This window comes from Myxocyprinus asiaticus, chromosome 28 (genome assembly GCF_019703515.2).
Source record: "Myxocyprinus asiaticus isolate MX2 ecotype Aquarium Trade chromosome 28, UBuf_Myxa_2, whole genome shotgun sequence".
Classification (NCBI taxonomy): Eukaryota; Metazoa; Chordata; class Actinopteri; order Cypriniformes; family Catostomidae; genus Myxocyprinus; species Myxocyprinus asiaticus.
Window position 1 is genome coordinate 27,771,537 of NC_059371.1, and position 20,640 is coordinate 27,792,176.

General features: G+C 38.7%; 1 protein-coding gene across 5 annotated transcripts in view; it reads right to left on the reverse strand.

Moving 5' to 3' along the window:
- The window catches only part of LOC127418722 (kinesin-like protein KIF1B), a 116,346-nt gene that overhangs the window by 56,467 nt on the left and 39,239 nt on the right, over positions 1 to 20,640 (reverse strand). For 3 of the 5 annotated variants that reach the window (XM_051659454.1, XM_051659452.1, XM_051659455.1), the window contains exons 3-15: positions 18,117 to 18,193; positions 17,783 to 17,962; positions 17,484 to 17,549; positions 15,027 to 15,205; positions 14,118 to 14,229; positions 13,087 to 13,164; positions 12,085 to 12,150; positions 11,654 to 11,729; positions 9,461 to 9,539; positions 9,116 to 9,258; positions 3,942 to 4,075; positions 599 to 678; positions 278 to 353 (exon numbers count right to left, since the gene is read on the reverse strand). In XM_051659454.1, coding sequence (XP_051515414.1) covers positions 278 to 353; positions 599 to 678; positions 3,942 to 4,075; positions 9,116 to 9,258; positions 9,461 to 9,539; positions 11,654 to 11,729; positions 12,085 to 12,150; positions 13,087 to 13,164; positions 14,118 to 14,229; positions 15,027 to 15,205; positions 17,484 to 17,549; positions 17,783 to 17,962; positions 18,117 to 18,193 — 1,346 coding nt within the window. Of the gene's footprint in view, positions 1 to 277; positions 354 to 598; positions 679 to 3,941; positions 4,076 to 9,115; positions 9,259 to 9,460; positions 9,540 to 11,653; positions 11,730 to 11,957; positions 11,976 to 12,084; positions 12,151 to 13,086; positions 13,165 to 14,117; positions 14,230 to 15,026; positions 15,206 to 17,483; positions 17,550 to 17,782; positions 17,963 to 18,116; positions 18,194 to 20,640 lie in introns of all 5 variants that reach the window. The other 2 variants (XM_051659453.1, XM_051659451.1) reach the window with 1 other exon arrangement.

Consider the following 20,640-nt stretch of genomic DNA (forward strand, 5'->3'; position numbering starts at 1 on the left):
GAGTTACAAATATAAGAGATCACAAAAACCTTGAAATTCCACAAACCTGATTAGAAGAATAAACACTAAAGTCCTCAATTGACAATGACGTAGGTCTATCAGGACCAAACTAAACAGGATTCCATTGCAAGAGGAATTCAAAAAAAGATCAAAGGAAAAAGGAGGAAGAGTGATGAATGATGAAATGAGGTGAAAGAAAGGCCCAGACATGGGGACATGATAAGGTGACTGATGTGGACAGTAATGGTGATTAATAATGAGTTTACAAGCATTTTACCTTTTTAGGAGAGAAGACACCCAGCGTTCCACCATCCTCCCTTATGGCCACACCCATTTCTGCCAGCAGTGCCTCTCTGAGGGAAGAGAAGGCAAATATCAGACTATTGAAAGCACACAAGGAAATCTGTGAATGTTATTCTTGTGATATGAATGTGTGTGTTAATGAGGAGCGGTTATTGTGCTGTGTGATATTTGATAGCTGCTTGAGTCTTGTACAGACTGGCACCAGTTGAGCATGCACACAGCAGACAGTCCTCACGGGCATGATGGGTACGAGCACAGGGACATTAGAAAGGGAGCCAGATGGCACCTCACTGACCTCTCCATACGGATGGCCTCAGTCTTCCTCAGTTTCTCCTCCCAGGTCTCATTCAGCTCGGCAATGATCTTCTCCGATTCCTGCAGGAAAACAGAAGAAGAGTGTCAGCATATTTTAAATTGAATTAAAATGTTAATTATAAGACACTGTATCAAATAGCTAAATAGTCCTGGCATGACTTCTTGGAATATTGTAGATGGCAAAGGTGAACAGAAAACAAAGGAATATTTTTGACAGCTTATTTTCAAAAATGGAATTTAAAGATACAATCAGTTGTAACGTTAGTTATGTGGACCTAAAAAACTAGGGGTGCGTCTCAATCAGATCAGGGCACTAATCAGGGAGTCAGCCATTTTTAGGGCTGTCTCAATCGCAAAATAGTTCCAATGCACTGAAGTGTTCGCTCCCTAAAAAAATCCCACAATGCACAGGAAAAACTAGGGTACATTGTTGCTCAAGTATCTCAAGGTGTAAAAAGACAAGCACAAGTGTAAAACTTTGAAGTCAAAACCTTATTTTCTCTTTAAAAGAGATGTTGTTTGTAGTGTCTTCCTTTCATAATTAATGTGAAAAGGAAACAATCTTTTAAATATTAGAGTTTTTAAAATAAGGTTTAAAAAACACTCCATTATATTTTCATTCCTTTATTTAATGTAATTTATCTTGCATAAGCACTGTACGTTTGAATATCTTCAACGAAAATGAATGATGGTGTCATTTATACAGAGATTTAGTTGATTAATAACAGCTGCGCTTGAATGCGCGAGCTCATTGCTGAGTCATAAGTTTCCCAATATTCAGTGGATGAACACCCATGCCAGTGCCTGAATTAGTATTCATGATTTACAGATTCACAACATAGGAAGCTAGGGAGCTGATTGAGACGCACTAGTATTTAGTTTAGTTGTCTATTTGCTAACATAACTTAAGCAAAGCTGATAAATTCATCATCCTTTCTACGCTACATCATTTTTTTCAATATTTGTCTACATTTTTACATTTTCTTCAGAAAATGTGAGAGGTGACTGCCCATACAAAACTTCGAATGTGAGTGTCAGGACTTTTCTATGCGGTTTCTAAGGTGTTCGGGTGGCTGCTTACAGACCTAGGTCAAAAGAGCCCATCCCCAAATATCAATGACATTCTAGTCCCTAGAATATAACTCTAGGCTTGGGTCCCTTTCAGCTTAAGTCTATGAGTTTCTTTCACCCAAGCAACACAATTTTAAGGTCTCATTTACATTCATAGCACAAACGGTCTGGGATTTGGTATGCGCCGAAGGTTAATACTTAGGGGTTTTGGCCCTAATTATGAGCAATAGCAATATGGAGCTTGTCTTAGCTTATCTTAGCAGGCTCCACTAACTTTCAGTGTAACTCCTAGGCAACAGACTGGCATTTCCCCACACCTGCCATTGTGACCTGTATGACCTGTTTGTATTACTAAGAGGCTTATTTTGCTCTCAGCTCATCTTGCTACATGTTAAACAAATAGCAAATAGTGGGAAAGCCATAAATTCAGGGTCGTAGAGCAAATGTACCTAAATTCGGCCAGATCATTAACCTGGGACTATAGACTAATGTCTCGTAAACACAGTTCAATGCGGGAAGCTCAATATTTCTTTCCTCTATTGTGTCTGGCCCTTATCATCCTTGACTGGGAGGAAAATAACCATCTGGCCTGAGGTATAGGAAAATACAGGAAGTTCCCTCCAAATCCTTCCTTAAGGTTTACCACCCCAGCCATCTGCTCTTCTAGAAAGCAACACTAGTAGATTTTTTCAACTGTTGATTTCTCAGATGAACACAAAAATCACTATAAAACACTGAGGCTGACATTGAGTGCGTTTAGATGTAGAACAAAATACTGACAACTATCAAAATCCTGACAAGGCAAAAAAAACAGAGTTTTTCTCCCATTTTGATGTCCAAATGTAAACAGAAATGAGCACATTAAATAAGTCGCCAGAACGCTGGTAAAGATGTTTTCATGCAAACAGCAATTAGGGTAGTAAAAAAAAAACAAAATGTTGAAGAGATCACTCATGACATAAGGAGATGTTAGGCAGAATATTACCGTCAGTCATTTTCATTGTATGAAAAAAAAAAAAAACATGCAATCAAAGCATATGGTGACTGATGTTGACCAAGGCTTACATTCTGCCTAACATATCCTTTTGCATTCCATGGAAGAAAGTCATAGTTTACTATCCCTTTATGTCCTTTGACCCTGTTTAAAACCTTGCACGCTGTCAGATTATTAAGCATAATCTGTTTAAGATTGTGCATGTAAAGGTACTGGATACTGGATAATCATCACATTATACTGTATGTGTAAATGTTGACATAATATCATATTGTGTAAAGCTACTTAATAATGCTTACCCTTTATATGCAATGTGTATGGATGAAACACATTTCCCCAAGGAGGAAATGGTTTGCATGCAGAGCAATCAGATAAACATCTTGAAGTGACTGGTTTCAATGTGAATCACAGAGGACAAACAGACTTCTTATTATATTACTGATTTAGTTGATGATGTGCTCATTTCTTATTATATGTACATATTTTTGGCTAATACACATAGAAAAGGACTATCTCTGTCCTCCTGCCGAACTGCGTGGGAATTTGACGTCACCGGTGCGAGCCACTTCAGTAACCATGGAAACTAATAGCTGGAAGCTTTAGCCACGTATATTTTCCCTCTATTGCTCCCTTACCATCTCAAACATTTGAAGAGAGAGAGGCCGAGTAGATGACATCAAGTATTTCCCTCTATTGCTTCCTTACCATCTCAAACATTTGAAGAGAGAGAGTCCGAGTGGATGACATCAAGTGATTGGTGGGTTGGAAAGTATGACAAGACAATCTTTCATTCTCTCATCAAGGAAGGAATTTTAGGTCACCATTTATGGAACATGTTGTATTAGCTCTCTCTCTCTCTCTCTCTCTCTATATATATTTGTTTGAAGAGAGTGTATTCATTAGCATATTAGTTTTGGTATTGAAATTGGTACTGAACGGTGTAATTTCACCGTTATTGGTTCTATGGTGTGCTTTAAAAGATAGCTGGTGAATCAGATACCATTCATGAAGACTGTCGGAACGAAAGCATAACGCAGTCCTTAAAATACCTCTCAGGTTACCATGGCGATCCAGAGTAGAACATACATATGTAAATCAAGATACTACAAAAGGTCACCAGGTGCCTGAAGCACCAATTACTCCTTATTATTAATCACTCGTCTTGATTAATTCAAGAGGAAACCTCTTTCATGCTAGGAAATAGTTATTCATTTAAGCCCTTGACTCCTTTTTGTTTTGAAAATGCTTGTTGATGTACCTTCAGCCTTTCGATGGCCTCTTCTCCGCCCGGCGTGGACATGATGCGCTCTTGGATGCTGGACACAGACTGCAGCCCTGCCTGGCTGCACAGAGAGCCTGAAGATGGAGAGGCTGTCAGGCAGCCCATAGGAGCTGTGGAGAAATGGCCAGGCCGTTGGTTCTCTGAGGCAATCAAGTATCTATGCTTATTGTTGGTTATATCTTTCAGGTCTGAGCCACACAGGAGAGACAGACGACGAAAAGAGGAAGGAGAAGCGAAAATGGTGGAGACAGAAATGTAAAAGAGAGAGTAAAGGAGAAAGAGAGAGAGAGAAAGAAATGGACAAAGAGGAGGAAAGACCAATGTAAGACACACAGTTCACATTGAAGGATTACAACAAACACACCAGTCAGACATTTAGATACACAGAGCGGGAGTTTTCACCTCAGGTAATTAAGAGCATATTTATAATATGAAAAATAATAATAATTCCTAATCAATATTTTTGTCTAATTTTTCAGTAAAAAAAAAAAAAAGTCTCTTTAACTTGTGTATTTGTGTGACCAGCTATACTGAAATCTAAAACTACTCTAATTCTTGTAAAATAATTATACATGCAGTTTTTAAGATACTCCTGCATGGAGTATTTGACTTTTAACAATTAATCTATCGCATCAGGACTATAAAAAAAATAAATAAATGTGATTAAAAATGGTGAAAAACTTTAAAAGGATTGACAAATCACAGCACCTAAAATATACAATTTCTCTTGTAAATACATTTATAATTTTTAAACTGAATACAAATTAAGGAAATATTATTTGTCAATTACCCATTTTATTTTGTTCCATTGTTTTGCTTAAGCACAGATCTCACTACATTTAGCTTAAAACAAGTGAGAAAAATTGAACAAGACAAAATATGTACATACATATTTACATACAGTATGTTCTCTAAAAACACATATATTTAAACTTAATATCTTTTCAATTTTTACTTCTCACTTAAACAAGACAAAGTTACTAATTCTAAGCATTAGTCTTGCAATACGTAACTTAATTTTTTTAATAATATGCAGTAATTATTCACTGGGTTCAGGTATTTTAAAATACAAGTTTTACTTGAATTTAACCTGGGTGAAAACTTACATCCCTTCTCAGATGTAAGGGGGATTGCAAAGAGATCACGAACTGGGGGGAATTGGGGGTGTGGAAGAGCTGTATGAAAACATGCTGCAGATATGAGCCATAATCTGTCTTCTCCACCAAGCACATCATTCTTAAATTCAAGATGCTCTTTTGGCAGCACTGTCACATAGCTCCTAAAAATATACTTCAGAACAGATATGGTGACTGGGAGTGAGCTTACGAAACCTCTCCCAGGGAGTTTATCGCATTTCAGTCAAGCTTTTTACCGTATATTCACTCTTCTGGATTTCTTTCCACTTCATTTATCTAAAAAACTCACTTGAAGCAACTAGGCCAATATGGAGGCCTAGCAGCATTACTGTTGACTTCATGTGTTCAGATGATGTGATTGAGGCTGCTAGCACACAGACCATGGCAATCATTTCAGTCTAGGGCTGGGCGATATATCTTAAAAAAATTCTCAATATTTTACAGCAAATTGACGATATTCGATATATATCTCGATAATTATGTATTTGCTCTAAAATGGCTCAAAAGTGTTTGTTTTTTTTTTTATCAGAGGAACCATCATTTCACCCAAACAGCCACTGCAGCCAAGTAGATTCAACATTTTAAAGACATAAAAAATTTGTTTTTCATTATATAAACACAAGGGAGAATGAAATTCAATTATTTTCATTGATATGCACTTTTTATTTATTTTGCATATACAATGATAAATAGTAGCTTAATTAAAAGCATTATTTACCTTCAAATGTTTTTACTAATACAATTTTGTGAATGTATGGTGTGCAAAGCTACTTCACTGACTTATTTTTGAAACCCCAGTTGAACATTTCATAATACTAAATTATTACTGTGGGACACTTCAGGTTTATTATTATAATATAATGCTTAGTTATCATTATTATTCTGATTTTTAGATTTGCGTTATACAAAAGTAATATATTTCTGTCCTGTTTACTTCATCTTCACCTGGGGGCTTTTATTTTGACACCGAAAGTGCTGTCGTATTTACTTCAACTTCACAAGGAGCTTTTGTTTCGACTCAAACAAGACAATGTGTTTTTGACAGTTTACTATGTTCTGCATTTCCTGAAACGCTGTAATCTCCTTTTCTGTTATACGGTGCCACGTTTGTAGATTTGTATAATATCTTGTAGCGGTTTCTAATATTTGGAATTGCGTGAATGCTTGAACCTGCATTACTTTGATTTCAGAATGCACGTGAACTGATCTGATAGCGCCACCATGCGCATGCACACAGATCAGCGTGTGGTTTGTTCTGAATCACACACAGAACGTGTTGATCTGTCATTAAATCACAGCCTTTTGTGGATTAATAATCACATATGACCAACTCGCTATTTTTATGTTTTTATGCCCTAAAGGATCGTGAAATTAGTCTACTGATGTGCTCTTTATGAAACTTAATGGCTAAATTAAAGCACATTAAAATCATTGCGATATTCACGATATTGGTCAATTTTACATCGTCAGCAAAATTATCTTGATTATATTGTTAATATTCGATATATCACCCAGCCCTATTTCAGTCGAGTTAAAAATGTATTTTTCCAGTGCCAGGTGGTTGTAGCAGTGAGCATAGTGTGTGTCCGTCTCTCTGTGTGTATCAAGAACTCCCAGACATATAAAATCAAACAGCCAGATGAGCTTCGATTCAGTGATGGTTTTTGGTTATGCAGCTTTAAAGAAGGAACAGTGTGTGTGCGTAAGTGGATACAGAGGACAGGGAGGGAAGAGGGTACAGATGCACTCGGAAGGGCAGAGAGAGTCTAAAGCCATATGGAAATACTGGTGCTACAGGACGCTATGGTATTTTTACACTACCCACTGTAAACTGCTATTCTGCAATCATAAGATGATGAAAACATGCACCTTTTCTCCGATAGCTCAATGCTTCAGTTTGTGAACATAGCAGTGCTCTAACATCTTGAAAATTGTGACCTGCAATGAATAGTTAAATGACATAACAAAGCCTTCATTGGTAAGGAAACAAAGAAAGAGCTATGGCAGAGAGCTAGAGGCGTTACAGTAGAGCACAAAAGTCTGGTTCTGGAAGTAAAAATCACATTGATTTTCTCCACAGAAAATTTTATTTATGAATAAACCTTTAAATAAAAGACCTTTGGTGAGCTTTAAGGTTGTTTAGGGATGATGTATGCTTTTCTAGGATCGATTAAGTATGATTTTAACCAAATTTTTGTAAAACAATTAAATGTGCAGTTTAGTTCAAATTGCCAGTAAAGAACTACACTACCCACAACCTAAAGAGATATACACCTATCAGAGAAGTCAATGTTTTGGAAATCGCACAATAAACACTGATATATTAACTTACATATATAACACGGGAGCGGATTTACTAAATGGAGAACTGACACTTCACTCCAGCTGTGCAAGATACGGGCAAGCTGCTGTATCTCTTTGCATCACCTGAAAATGCTCACTCACTTTCATCTGAACCAGTTTCAAAAGCGAAACCGCCTGAACAAGACCCAGCGTGTGCGTGATATAGACTGAGAAGGATGAGGCCGTTCAGCAAGCTGCAGCCAGCGATACTTCTAGAGACTTAACGTCAGCCAGAGAAAATAATAGTTTTGAGATATTAAACTTCAGCATTCAATATGTTTTATATCTGTACGTATAGTGTCCAATAAAGCACTGGCAATGTACACTTAAGTTTCTCTTGCCAATAAAGTTCGATATGAATTGAATCTGCCCATTTGATCCTGTTATTAAAACAAGTTTAAAGCTCCTTATTGAAGGATTCTTTGAAATCCCTATAGAGAAATGAACGAGCGCTGAAAGAATGGTCGGTAACTGTTGAACTCTGTAAGAGACAATGAAATTTATAGGGCAAAACATAATCGGATTAAATGGGTGACATCATGTGCTTCCAGATGCAGTCTATCAGACCTATCGTGCTGTGGGGGAGGGGTTGGGTGATTCTGGAGAAAAGCCTGACATTAAGACAGCACCATCTGATTCTGTCTATCAAATCAGAGCAAGAGCAAGCACAAAGCCTGCTAGCGGCATGCTAACCAACCCCACCCACCCCTTTGCCATTTGTATCCCTCAATTGTCTGGGATTCCTTGTAACTCAAGCTTTTTGGCAATAAGAAAAACTGAGGCATGCAAAGCCGAAAGGTTTGTATTCCAGAAGGGGCCAAAAGCAATGAATATACTACTGGTAGCGAAAGGGGAAGAATGTGAGGATGCGGCCCTGTTACGCATATACACACATTTACTTCCACTTCCAAGGCAATCATCCCCCAATGGATCGACTGAAGGGAAACAGGAAGAACAGGATAAAGTTGAGAGTTGAGAGGACTAGTAGAGGAATGACTGAGGGAGGCAGTTAGATTAGACAAGATATAGTGAAAACAAACATGAGATGGAAACACTTGACTTTTACACAACTGACATGCAGATGTGCTGTTAAAGTTGATATATTGTGGTATTAAGTCAATTCTTAAAAGCATCTTGTAAAACAGTATTCTCTACTTGTTGGTAAGTGACATAGGTAAGAGGCCAAGTCCATGCTAATCTCAGCTTCTCATCCACAGTATAATGGTGTTTTCCAACACAGAAAATGGAGACTTTCAAAAAAGCTTTCTAGCACTGCACACATTGGAAAACAATGCCGTTAGGAAACAGAAAACAGAGTTTTCAAACAAAAAAAGATTAGTGTGGACATGACCATAGATGTAGTCTTGTCTAAGGTGAACTGAATGTTATTTGAAACTCAACAATGTGTCATCTCTGTACAGTTAATGCTACTCTCCATTGCAGGTTGATGACATGGTTAAATGAACGAGTTAAACACTCTTCAGACAATGCAGGCTGAACAAGAGTAAGCCATTACATCAGAGCTGAAGAATTTGCCACTTGTGAGCGCAGTGAATGATCTTCTATTTGCCAATGAATTGCCATGACTTTTTTAGTAATTCATGGTTACTAGATAAGGACTTATATAAATAATTTTATAGAGACTGCACTCAAAAAAACAAACAAACTTACTGTCCAGGATGTCCCCGAGTCCCTGGGCATGGAGCAGTTCTTTCAGACGCAACACCTCGTCCTTCAGCTCTCGTACCAGCTTGGCATTGGGGTCTTCATTGATGACAGCATTACACTTGATCTGCTTGGCCCTGTCCGCATATCTGTGTGAATGAGCAAGCAAACAGAATCAACCATGCAGCCTTTGAAAATAGCCGCTGATATCAAAGAAGTGTTTTAATCTAAAACTAGAGAGTCTTCCCTCGGTGGAGACGTATCGCAGCACATACCAAACAAGCTGGTGGGTAATACCATCTAAGGCTGGAAGTCATACTGTTTAGTAGGGCACTGAAAGGGAATTCTTACCGGAGTGTGCTCAGAGTTTCATCATAGTTGATGTCAGCAGGACTCAGAGCGGCCACCATAGCTGTCCTTGAGTTCCCTCCTGGTAAACACACAGATACACAAAAAAATTAGAAAAACCAAGTAACACAATTTCTTTTGATTGGTGTATTGATCTGAGATGGGCCACTGAGATGGTTTAAAGCACATAGGAAAATAGAGTGTTTTCTTTCTTTTAAATTATTCCAATTAGTCCTAAATACAGGTGCATCTCAATAAATTAGAATGTCGTGGAAAAGTTCATTTATTTCAGTAATTCAACTCAAATTGTGAAACTCGTGTATTAAATAAATTCAATGCACACAGACTGAAGTAGTTTAAGTCTTTTGTTCTTTTAATTGTGATGATTTTGGTTCACATTTAACAAAAACCCACCAATTCACTATCTCAAAAAATTAGAATATGGTGACATGCCAATCAGCTAATCAACTCAAAACACCTGCAGAAGTTTCCTGAGCCTTCAAAATGGTCTCTCAGTTTGGTTCACTAGGCTACACAATCATGGAGAAGACTGCCATGACTGTCCAGAAGACAATCAGTGACACCCTTCACAAGGAGGGTAAGCCACAAACATTCATTGCCAAATAAGCTGGCTGTTCACAGAGTGCTGTATCCTAGCATGTTAATGGAAAGTTGAGTGGAAGGAAAAAGTGTGGAAGAAAAAGATGCACAACCAACCGAGAGAACCGCAGCCTTATGATTGTCAAGCAAAATCGATTCAAGAATTTGGGTGAACTTCACAAGGAATGGACTGAGGCTGGGGTCAAGGCATCAAGAGCCACCACACACAGACATCAAGGAATTTGGCTACAGTTGTCGTATTCCTCTTGTTAAGCCACTCCTGAACCACAGACAACGTCAGAGGCGTCTTACCTGGGCTAAGGAGAAGAAGAACTGGACTGTTGCCCAGTGGTCCAAAGTCCTCTTTTCAGATGAGAGCAAGTTTTGTATTTCATTTGGAAACCAAGGTCCTAGAGTCTGGAGGAAGGGTGGAGAAGCTCATAGCCCAAGTTGCTTGAAGTCCAGTGTTAAGTTTCCACAGTCTGTGATGATTTGGGGTGCAATGTCATCTGCTGGTGTTGGTCCATTGTGTTTTTTGAAAACCAAAGTCACTGCACCCGTTTACCAAGAAATTTTGGAGCACTTCATGCTTCCTTCTGCTGACCAGCTTTTTAAAGATGCTGATTTCATTTTCCAGCAGGATTTGGCACCTGCCCACACTGCCAAAAGCACCAAAAGTTGGTTACATGACCATGGTGTTGGTGTGCTTGACTGGCCAGCAAACTCACCAGACCTGAACCCCATAGAGAATCTATGGGGTATTGTCAAGAGGAAAATGAGAAACAAGAGACCAAAAAATGCAGATGAGCTGAAGGCCACTGTCAAAGAAACCTGGGCTTCCATACCACCTCAGCAGTGCCACAAACTGATCACCTCCATGCCATGCCGAATTGAGGCAGTAATTAAAGCAAAAGGAGCCCCTACCAAGTATTAAGTACATATACAGTAAATGAACATACTTTCCAGAAGGCCAACAATTCACTAAAAATGTTTTTTTTATTGGTCTTATGATGTATTCTAATTTTTTGAGATGGTGAATTGGTGGGTTTTTGTTAAATGTGAGCCAAAATCATCACAATTAAAAGAATCAAAGACTTAAACTACTTCAGTCTGTGTGCACTGAATTTATTTAATACACGAGTTTCACAATTTGAGTTGAATTACTGAAATAAATGAACTTTTCCACGACATTCTAATTTATTGAGATGCACCTGTACTTATAAATAACAACGCATTCTTATGGAAAGAACCTCCATTGCAAGTTAAAATCTTTGGAATAATTTTAGGACAAGCATAAAACACCAACAGCTTCACTCCATGTGCTGACAAGTATTTAATTTGATAGCTATTTGGTTTTCACCCCAGCAGAAAACCTTAGTATAATCAGTTCAACGATAGTAATATTTAAGAGCCCAATTATATTACACACTGTAGAAGTGGTTGAATTATTTCTAAATACAGTCAGTTCCATTTTGAAATCTTATGTAATCTTACTCCTGGTTCACAATATTCATGCATCATTATTCTTACATACTCATCAGTGGCACTGGCACTCAGATATGATAATTTATAAACATTGTGGATCAACTCTCATACCTAGATTCTCTCTGAGCAGCCATGTCAGCACTGAATCTCGGTAAGGAATGAAGTCTGTCTTCTTTTTCTTCTTGCTCTGTTTCAAAACAGTTAGTAAAACATGTTGGAATACAGCACTTAAAATGTGATAACGAGTACTACTGATGTAAAGATGAAGGGGTTGAGGAAAACTCTTGATGCATAAGACATCAAGACAGAAATGAGTGTAAAGACCAATTAAGACAAATGTAAGATGGAAATCAAACAAACTGGCTTAGATTGAGGAGACTGGTTAGTGACCAGACACAGGGGATAGATAGATTACCTTGCTGGGAAAGTTATCCTGGGTATGAAAGCATTGTCAGGAGAGAGAGACAGACAGCACACTGAGTTATAGCACTGAAGACATGCAGGCAAACAGGCAGGAGAGTGAGAAAATGAATAATACTCACCACCTCGGCCAGGGCTGAAATAACCTTTCCAAGAGTGGTTAGAGATTTATTGATGTTTGCTCCCTCCTAAGATGCAAAAACAAGCAGAAGCAGCATGTTCAGTTCCTTGTATTAAGTATCCTTGATTAAATTCCCAATAAAAAAAATAAAAAATAAACAGCACAAACAATTTCAAGTTTAAAGAGCCCATGAAATGGCTTGACAAGCAGTTTTCTTTTCTGTTGTCATACTGAAGTACCCATTGAAACTGGGGTGAAGGACATTCTCATTCTAGACAGCATTTGATTAGAGAAAAATCGGTATAGTGCAAGATGAGTTATAACTATTTTTAGTCAATCTTTACAGAAGATAAAAACTGTACATTTTACAAGGGTACATCTGCTATAAATTAATTTGGTCAACTTTTAGGAATATACTAGCATATATACTGTATGTCTTCCAAGCTAATAGACCAGGACTAAAAGCCAACAAGTCTAATTTTGACTTCATGTGGTCTTTAATGAATGCATTAGTAATCTCTTTTTAGGCTGGGGCGGCTGTGGCTCTGGTGGTAGAGCGGGTTGGCCACTAATCGCAGGGTTGGCGGTTCGATTCCTGGCCCACATGACTCCACATGCCGAAGTGTCCTTGGGCAAGACACTCAAACCCAAGTTGCTCCCAATGGCAGGCTAGCTATCATTGGTGTGAGTGTGCATGTGAATGAGTGAATGAGTCACAGTGTAAAGCGCTTTGGAACCGCTAAGGTTACAAATGCGCTATATATGTGCAGACCATTTAACATTTACCATTTTTAATGGTTTGCGCACAAACACACACAAAGTGTCCTCAGTCTTTGTTGATGATAATAATAAAAATGTCTGCAATGCTACATGGGTATTTTATGTTTAGAGATGCATGTCACATTGCCAGAATATTTGTGGAGTGTGGAGGAGAGTGCGCAGTTTCTTCTACATATGGCAGGTGGTGTTGGAGCTCTAGAGAGGCAGTAAAATTAGTCTGTACCTTTAGTCTGGTTCCTTTAGCCCCTGTTGAGTCAGCACGCTCACTTCCTGCCAGATCCACCAGGCTGATTTTGCTGACCTGAAACCAGACAGCACAGACACATTTAGACTGATCAACACACTAAAATAAGAGACAAAAGAAATCTCTGCCTTGCATACAAATGAATGTGGCAGCCTTTTTTTTCATGTTTGATAGTCTCAGAATCATCAAAATACTTTTGTCTAGTAATGACTGATCCACAAATAAATCGTTCTTCCGAAATTGATCTTTTTCGAAACGCATCTGTAAATCACTCGACTGCATGGGAGAACTTTGTTTGAGAGAACACCACCACATTTAACAAAATCTAAATTACCTAATTTAAACATAATGATAAACAGCAGTATTTAGCTCAAATTATTATTATTATTTTCAGAAATTACATGTAAAATGCTGCAAAGGGACATCTGGGAATACTTTATTTCACTCAATACTGAGTGATTCAAAACAAACTCAAACAAATCAGTGAATTATTTTTAATCTGTTTGAAACAAAACATCCAACTGATTTGATTTGCTAAAATGATTTGAATGGTATTGATCATCAATATTAATTTGATCCATCATCAAATCAGTTTTTTCTTTTTTAGTGTACTGTAAAACGATTGGTTCATGTTTGTAAAACTGTGCTAAAGGGTCTTTTCAAGCCCTTCTTGTGCTCTTGAGCAAGTGGTTCTGCTGCCAAACTGGATGAGTAATATTAGAGAGAGGGCTGAGTCGAGACCTGTGTAGTTAGACCTGTGTAGTGAAATCTAATGTAGTAGCTCTGTACAATAGCCGTTGTGTCCGAGGATCTCATAGAGCTGTGTTTGTGTCTGCAGCGATTGGACAATGAGCCCCATACAATCACAGGATGAGTGGGATGGTTCTCTTTCTTTTGCAGTTTTCCCTTTTGCCTGGTACATTTGCTGACTTGGTGTAACAGGACTAATCTGAGCTCTGTTAACTCTGTTAAATGTCATAATAGCTGTGAGTGAGTGTAGGAGATCTAACCTTCTCTGTGGACAGGTCTGTCTCACTGTCGTGCCTTCTCTGGGTGAAAACGATGGTGAAGACGGCGTGGGAGCGGCTGCTTGTCTCATTCATGTTGGTGGCGGCAACAGTTCTGAGGAGTTGCAAATGAGTGTCAAAGTGTATATTTAAATATATTTGATTTAAACAAACAGATGGTGGAAATACTTGAAATCTCAGAAATGTATGTAGAAATGTAAGTCTTTTCAGGTATTTTTCCTAACATAAGTGGCATTTAGGGTGCCAATTTGGGTTTGAAATAAGCAATTGAATCAAAAGAGTGAAAACAGCCTCAGTGATGCATTTTGGGGATTTGAGTTGATCTATAGTGCAGTCTAGTCTTGTTTTTCTACATTGCTTCAGAAGTTCAACAACAGGTCTAGGATGCTTATTGGCAGAGTGTAAGGGGCAGAATAACCCTGGAAGCTACTAGTAAGTGCAGGAAAAAGGCATAAACACAGCTCATGTGCCAAGCAAGCTTTACACATCACATACTCCACAAATAAACCCTGAGAATCAGCATGGGAGAATTAGAAATGTGTTACTCCCTTCCAAGAGTCACATTTACACATGAGTGTCAATCAGAGTATCACCAAAGGAAATATGTAAAGCTAAAACTACAATTCTACTTCCCCCTTGACAAAAAGCCCAACCTCCACACTGCTATTGCTATCTATTGAAGCCCAAATATGTGAACTGGAGTGAACACTGCTGCAGTCACCAACAAAATGCAGCCTAACACTATGAAAGTGGCTTAATGGAGTTAAAATTATTGTCCTCAAAAAAATAAAAAAAATAACAACCAAAACACAAAACCAAACAACTCAAAACAAAACACCACCACAAAACACTACAAAACAAAACTTATGAGATCTTTTTATTTACGCTCACCTGGCTTTGTTACCAGCATCCATGAGGTCAGCAATGTCTGTATAGGAGGTGACAGCCAGTTTTGAAAGGTCTTCTACATAGGGCCCAAGTAGAGGATGTTCCCTAACACGCAGGTTCCCTTTGTTTTTAGGGTTTAGAAGATCCCTAACACGCTCGCAGTATATTTCCATGAAAGCCACCTAAATAATGACCATACAAATTTATGGATTATGGAACTTAATGATCAATTGTAAATACTATTAAAAAAAACAATGTATAATGTTTAATTCTTATCCAAATATACAATTTTCTGATCGATATTCAGTTTAAAAATCTGTGAAATCCAGATCCTCAATCTACAGTACTGGCATGGACACATTCAACTGTCCCTCTAATGTCTTCCATAGAATTACCGTTGTGGTAAAATCACTGTAATTCACATACTCTTGTGGCTTAAAGAGTTGGTTCACCCAAAAATGAAAAGTCTCTAATTATTTACTCACCCTCATGATAACCCAGGTGTGAATGACTTTATTTCTTCAGCAGAACACATTTGAAGGAAAATATGAAAATATCTTCACTCAGTAGGTCCTTAAAATGCAAGTGGATGGTGAACCAATTTTTGAAGCTCCAAAAAGAACCGATAGTCAGCAGAGACATCATCCATATGACTCCAGCTGTTAAATTAATGTCTTCTAAAGTGACACAGTCGCTTTTGGTGTGAAAAAGATCAATATTTAAATACTTTTTCATTCTAAATCACCACTTCCGGTCAGCAGCTGTATGCATGTGACGTAATCGCGTTGGCAGGTGAAACACGCGAGAACTAACGCACGTACAACACACAGGGAAGATCAGTGCTGTTTACAAGAGATTAGGAGGAATGCTGTACAGAAGTTTTGTTGGTTTTGGTTTAGGTCTGTATTTGTATCCGTTTCTTTACTCACAATGGTGCGTTTGTGTGCTTATCCTGGATGTCTCAACTAGGAATGTCCACGGTTACCATTTTTAACATTCGGTTAACCACGAGGTTTCATGAACGGTTAATCGTTTTTTGTTTTTTTTTGTCAGGAAGTGGGACACAGGAATAAAGGATGTTTATTGCAATGGAATTTCCTTAAACACTACACAAAACAGCAGCACATAAAGTGCACAGTGAGCTATGAGTCAAAAAAGCACAATACATACATCTTCAAATGACAAAATCTTGCATTAAAGTAAAAAAATATGATCAAACAGTCACTGCTTGTATATGCGCTCTGCCTGGGCAGCTTCTCATTTCCATGAGGGAGCGAACGCAAATATTATCATGTGCGTGGAATCACACAGCTGCAGTTAAATAGCCTCTTCGGGATGCTTTGATTTTTAAATGGTTTAAAATCAAATTACAATGAACTTGTCTAATTATTGTAGTAAATATGTACACCAGACAAAAGGGAAAAAACACTGTTTTACCGTTTATCAAGCACTGAAACGTTGCTTGGTGAAAAACAAATTGGAATCATGTTTAATGGTGTAAGACACAAAGTAAGCAACTCTTCTTCCGAATGCAACAGCATAATAAATGAAACAACACAGGTGTTCGAGATGCATTTATAAAAATGAAAGTCTTTTTAACTTTATTCGGTGTCTAAAAATGTGGCGATTCTGCATAAGGCGCTGAAAGGAAAAAGTGAGATTTAGCCAGCGCAACAGTCAAAGATATTCATCCTATGCGTGACAGTCAGTATCACTGGTCTATAATAGAAAAACAGCACAGATGCACACAAAAGCATATTTGAACAGCCCCTAACTCGCCCTACACTTGAAAAACTGACCCAAACCTGGCCGGAAAACCTGATGGTTTGTCGGAACTCATCAAGCTCGGGTCTGGTTGAATACCTCTACTGCATGTGTAGAATAACCCATTAGTGATTTTGATACTAGAATAGTGGCGTGTTGAACACTTAAATAAATGTCAACTATCTGTGCACATCCCTAGTCTCAACCGAAAGGAGAAAGTGAGAAGATCTTTTTTCGCACTAAAAAAGCGATCAAATCGTTTTAGAAGATATTAATTTAACAGCTGGAGTGATTTTTGGAGCTTCAAAATTCGGATCACCATCCACTTGCATTTTAAAGAACTACTGAGCTAAGATATTTTTCTATTTTTCTTCAAATGCATTCTACTGTAGAAAGAAAGTCATACACTCCTGGGATATCATGAGGGTGAGTAAATAATGAGAGAATTTTCATTTTTGGTTGAACTATCCCTTTAATGCTTTATTTAATAACACTGCAATTTTGCTCTCAGTGGCTCTCAGAGTTATTGAACACTTGGAGTTGTTGCACAGAGTTGGCTCTATAGAAACCCATCGCCCTCCTGCTGAGCTTAATGCTTTGGTAACACAGTAAAAACAACATTTCAATAGATCATGGAGAGCGTGTGAAGTGAGTCACAGGAATGGACTGAGCAGTCATGATGTGTCCGCAGCTCACCTCCACAGAGTACGAGATCTCCTCATTGTTATTTTCATTGATTTTCTCAAAGAGTTCTTCACAGAGCTGGGAGGGGGACAAAAAGAGCACATTAGGGAGGAGAGAGAGAGCGATCGATACAGAGCACAAATGACTCTACCCCTGCTGGTCGTGCGAGACAGAGCGCTAATGCCTTAATGTCTTTTGGCAATGTCTGCTTTGAGATTATAAATATCTTATCTGAACTCTTAAGCACGTCTTTTACTTGGGATCCATTAAGGTGATGCATATAGTGTTGTGATATGGCATCAAGTATGTACCTGAGGGATGATGCCTTCCTGTCCTTCTTCTTGCTTTCCCATCATGGTGTAGGACTTGCCAGCTCCTGTCTGGCCGTAGGCGAAAATGCAAACGTTATAGCCCTCAAATGCATGCTGCAACATCTCCTTACCGATGTCATTGTACACAAGGTTCTGTGATGCAAAGCAGGGGTCATCCGGCTAGCAGAAACATTAGAAAAGAGGAAAATGTTACTTTAGAGAATAAATTCATTACTGCTGTAAATCTGACCACATGCACATTTTATTGTCCACAGCGCCAGCTCAGCAGTACAGGGAACAAGAGATAAAAGCGAGAGAAAATGAGACGACTTACCGAGGTGTGAGACCAGTAGGAATAGTCAAAGCTGAAGGATTTGGGTGATTCCTTTGGGTTTTTAGGATTCAAAATAGCTGCAAAAAAAGTAAAAGTGTAGAAAACATCAGTATAGATGAAACAAACACTGATTAAGATTTCCACAAAAAAGGCCTCTTTTAGAAGACACAACTACAGCTTTTGAAGGGCACTACAGTGCATGTAGAATTCAAAGCCCAAATATGCCCATCTTATTTCTGTGAAAAGGTGTCGATACCAAAAAAGTATACAAAAACAGCCCTTGAGTTAGGAATTATGTTCTGACACACTTCGGAACACAAAAACACATGAACTCGAGCTAGTGTATCTAGTTTCGTTTGGATTGATGTACTTGCGTAGAGTATGTTTTGGGCCAAAACGTGACAAACTCAAACAAAGAGAACTATTATATTATATATTAACTATTTTATACAACAGAGTCCAGCACTCGTACACCTGGATCTCATTAATACCTGAGAGATTGAACCCTGCATTCTCACTGAGTGTGACCATGCTTTATGGAAAGTGAATGGCTGACCTGTTCGTAATGTTTGCACAAAATCATTATTAATGGCTCCAAGCTATTACCAGATATCATATGATCAAGGGGTTGAGGTTGAGTCAGCCTTCAAGTGTTCTATCAACACTGTAATGAAGACTACAAAAAACAAAGCCATAATCACCATTTTAGGTAAACAGTGACTTAAAGTCAGGCATTTCTAGCTCTCTGATTGAATACTGTATAATGCCTGTGAAATGACCAATAAAAGACTGCAATAAGTGTATGCTTGCTCCATACTTGCTTGTGCACTTTGAAAAAGAAGTATTAGGTCTATGTCATAAATATAATGGATTGACACAAAAACATTTTCTGACAGATATCCAACATCCTGTCCATCCCTCTCTCGGCAGGTTGCTGCATATCCCTGCAGTCTTAATAAACAGGAATCTAAAGGCTTGTCTGGCATTTGGCATGTCCCAAACATTCAGCCCGGCCCTCATCTCAATAGCTCCACACCATGAGAACACTAAGCCTCAGAAAAATTGGCCCATAAGGCTGCGGGACCACAGGAATCTACTGTAGGATATTTATAGGTATCAGAAAGGCAGCTGTTGCTGCAGTGCCCTTGCCTGACTCAGAGTTGGCCGGCAGAGCCCCTCAGAGTGTGTTCAGGCCTTGATTCGATCCAGACAAACGCATTCCACTGGCAGAGCCCAGGGTTGTGAGGTCAGCTGGCCAAGTGGGCGGAAAAAAAATAAAAAATAGATTGGTGGCTGACAAATGGGATGTACATGCTGCTTTCCTAGCAACAATCCAAACAAAAACATAACAACAAGAGGTTTCAGCCTTGCCTGGACCCATTGCAACAAAAGTGACTGACTAGCCCAGGAAGTTTTTTTGAAGTTATTGATGTAGATTATGGTAATTTACCTGCTCGAATACTCGATCCACAGATAAAAATTTACCTATTACTGGAGTACTTAGTAGCAGTGGGGTGTTGGGCAATGGAGCGGCCCTTAAAAAAAAAAAAAAAAAAAAAAAAAAAAAAAAAAAAATTCTGTTAAATATGCTGCAAACTTTCCACTCAGTACTTTCATATGCTAATGAGCTTTGCACCAATCTCTTTACTGTTGCCACAGGTGTGCAATAGAAGTGTTTGCCAGTTGCAGGAAATTGTCTTTTGCAGGCTAACCACCATAGGTATATCACTGCAAACATCTGGCAATAAATTGCAGCAAATTGTTTTGTTTGCAGCAAATTTACCATATATTAATTGCGAATTTGTTGCAAATATACCATTGTTGCAAGGGAAGTTTAGTTTATGGACTGGGTGCATTTACTTCCATTGTAAGTGCCCTACTATAACCGCAATTTTTGCTTCTTTTTTTAAATAAACGAGGGAAAAGGAGCGAGGAGATAATCTGAGGTGGTGCGAGCTGCGAGGCGATTGTCTGTGTTCCGCGACTGTTATCGGGTCCTTGAATAATGTATAGCGTGTGAGAAAGGGAAGCCGGTGGAGTTTCTGGTGCACTCTAAGCCTAAGATGGTGCACCCTAGGGAGTTGGTGCCCTATGCAGACTGTGCAATATACACTACATATAGGGAGCGGCGGTACTGCTCCTATGTGTAAACACCCCGGGGCCTAATACTCTCCAGACTGAGTGCTGAATACTGTTGCTACCCCAGACAGAAAGTAACCATTTACACTGCCTGTGTACAGGGTCCGAAATTAACACCCACCAATCGGCAAATGCAGGTAAATTTTCAGTTTGGCTGGTGAATTTCGCAGCATCACAGGCCACTCTGGCGGGTGGTTTTTGGTTTCTATCACTTTATGTCAGCTTGTTAAATAAATGTAAACATGTTCTAGTTTTGTCCTCAAGGGGGGTCTGCAGGCCTACAGCACAGTCAATAGCATAGGTGTTTACATAGAATGGCTCTTATTAGCTCGTAGTCCCGCTGCTCATCAATAGTCTCAAACGCTGTGTCCACTGGTGCGTGATG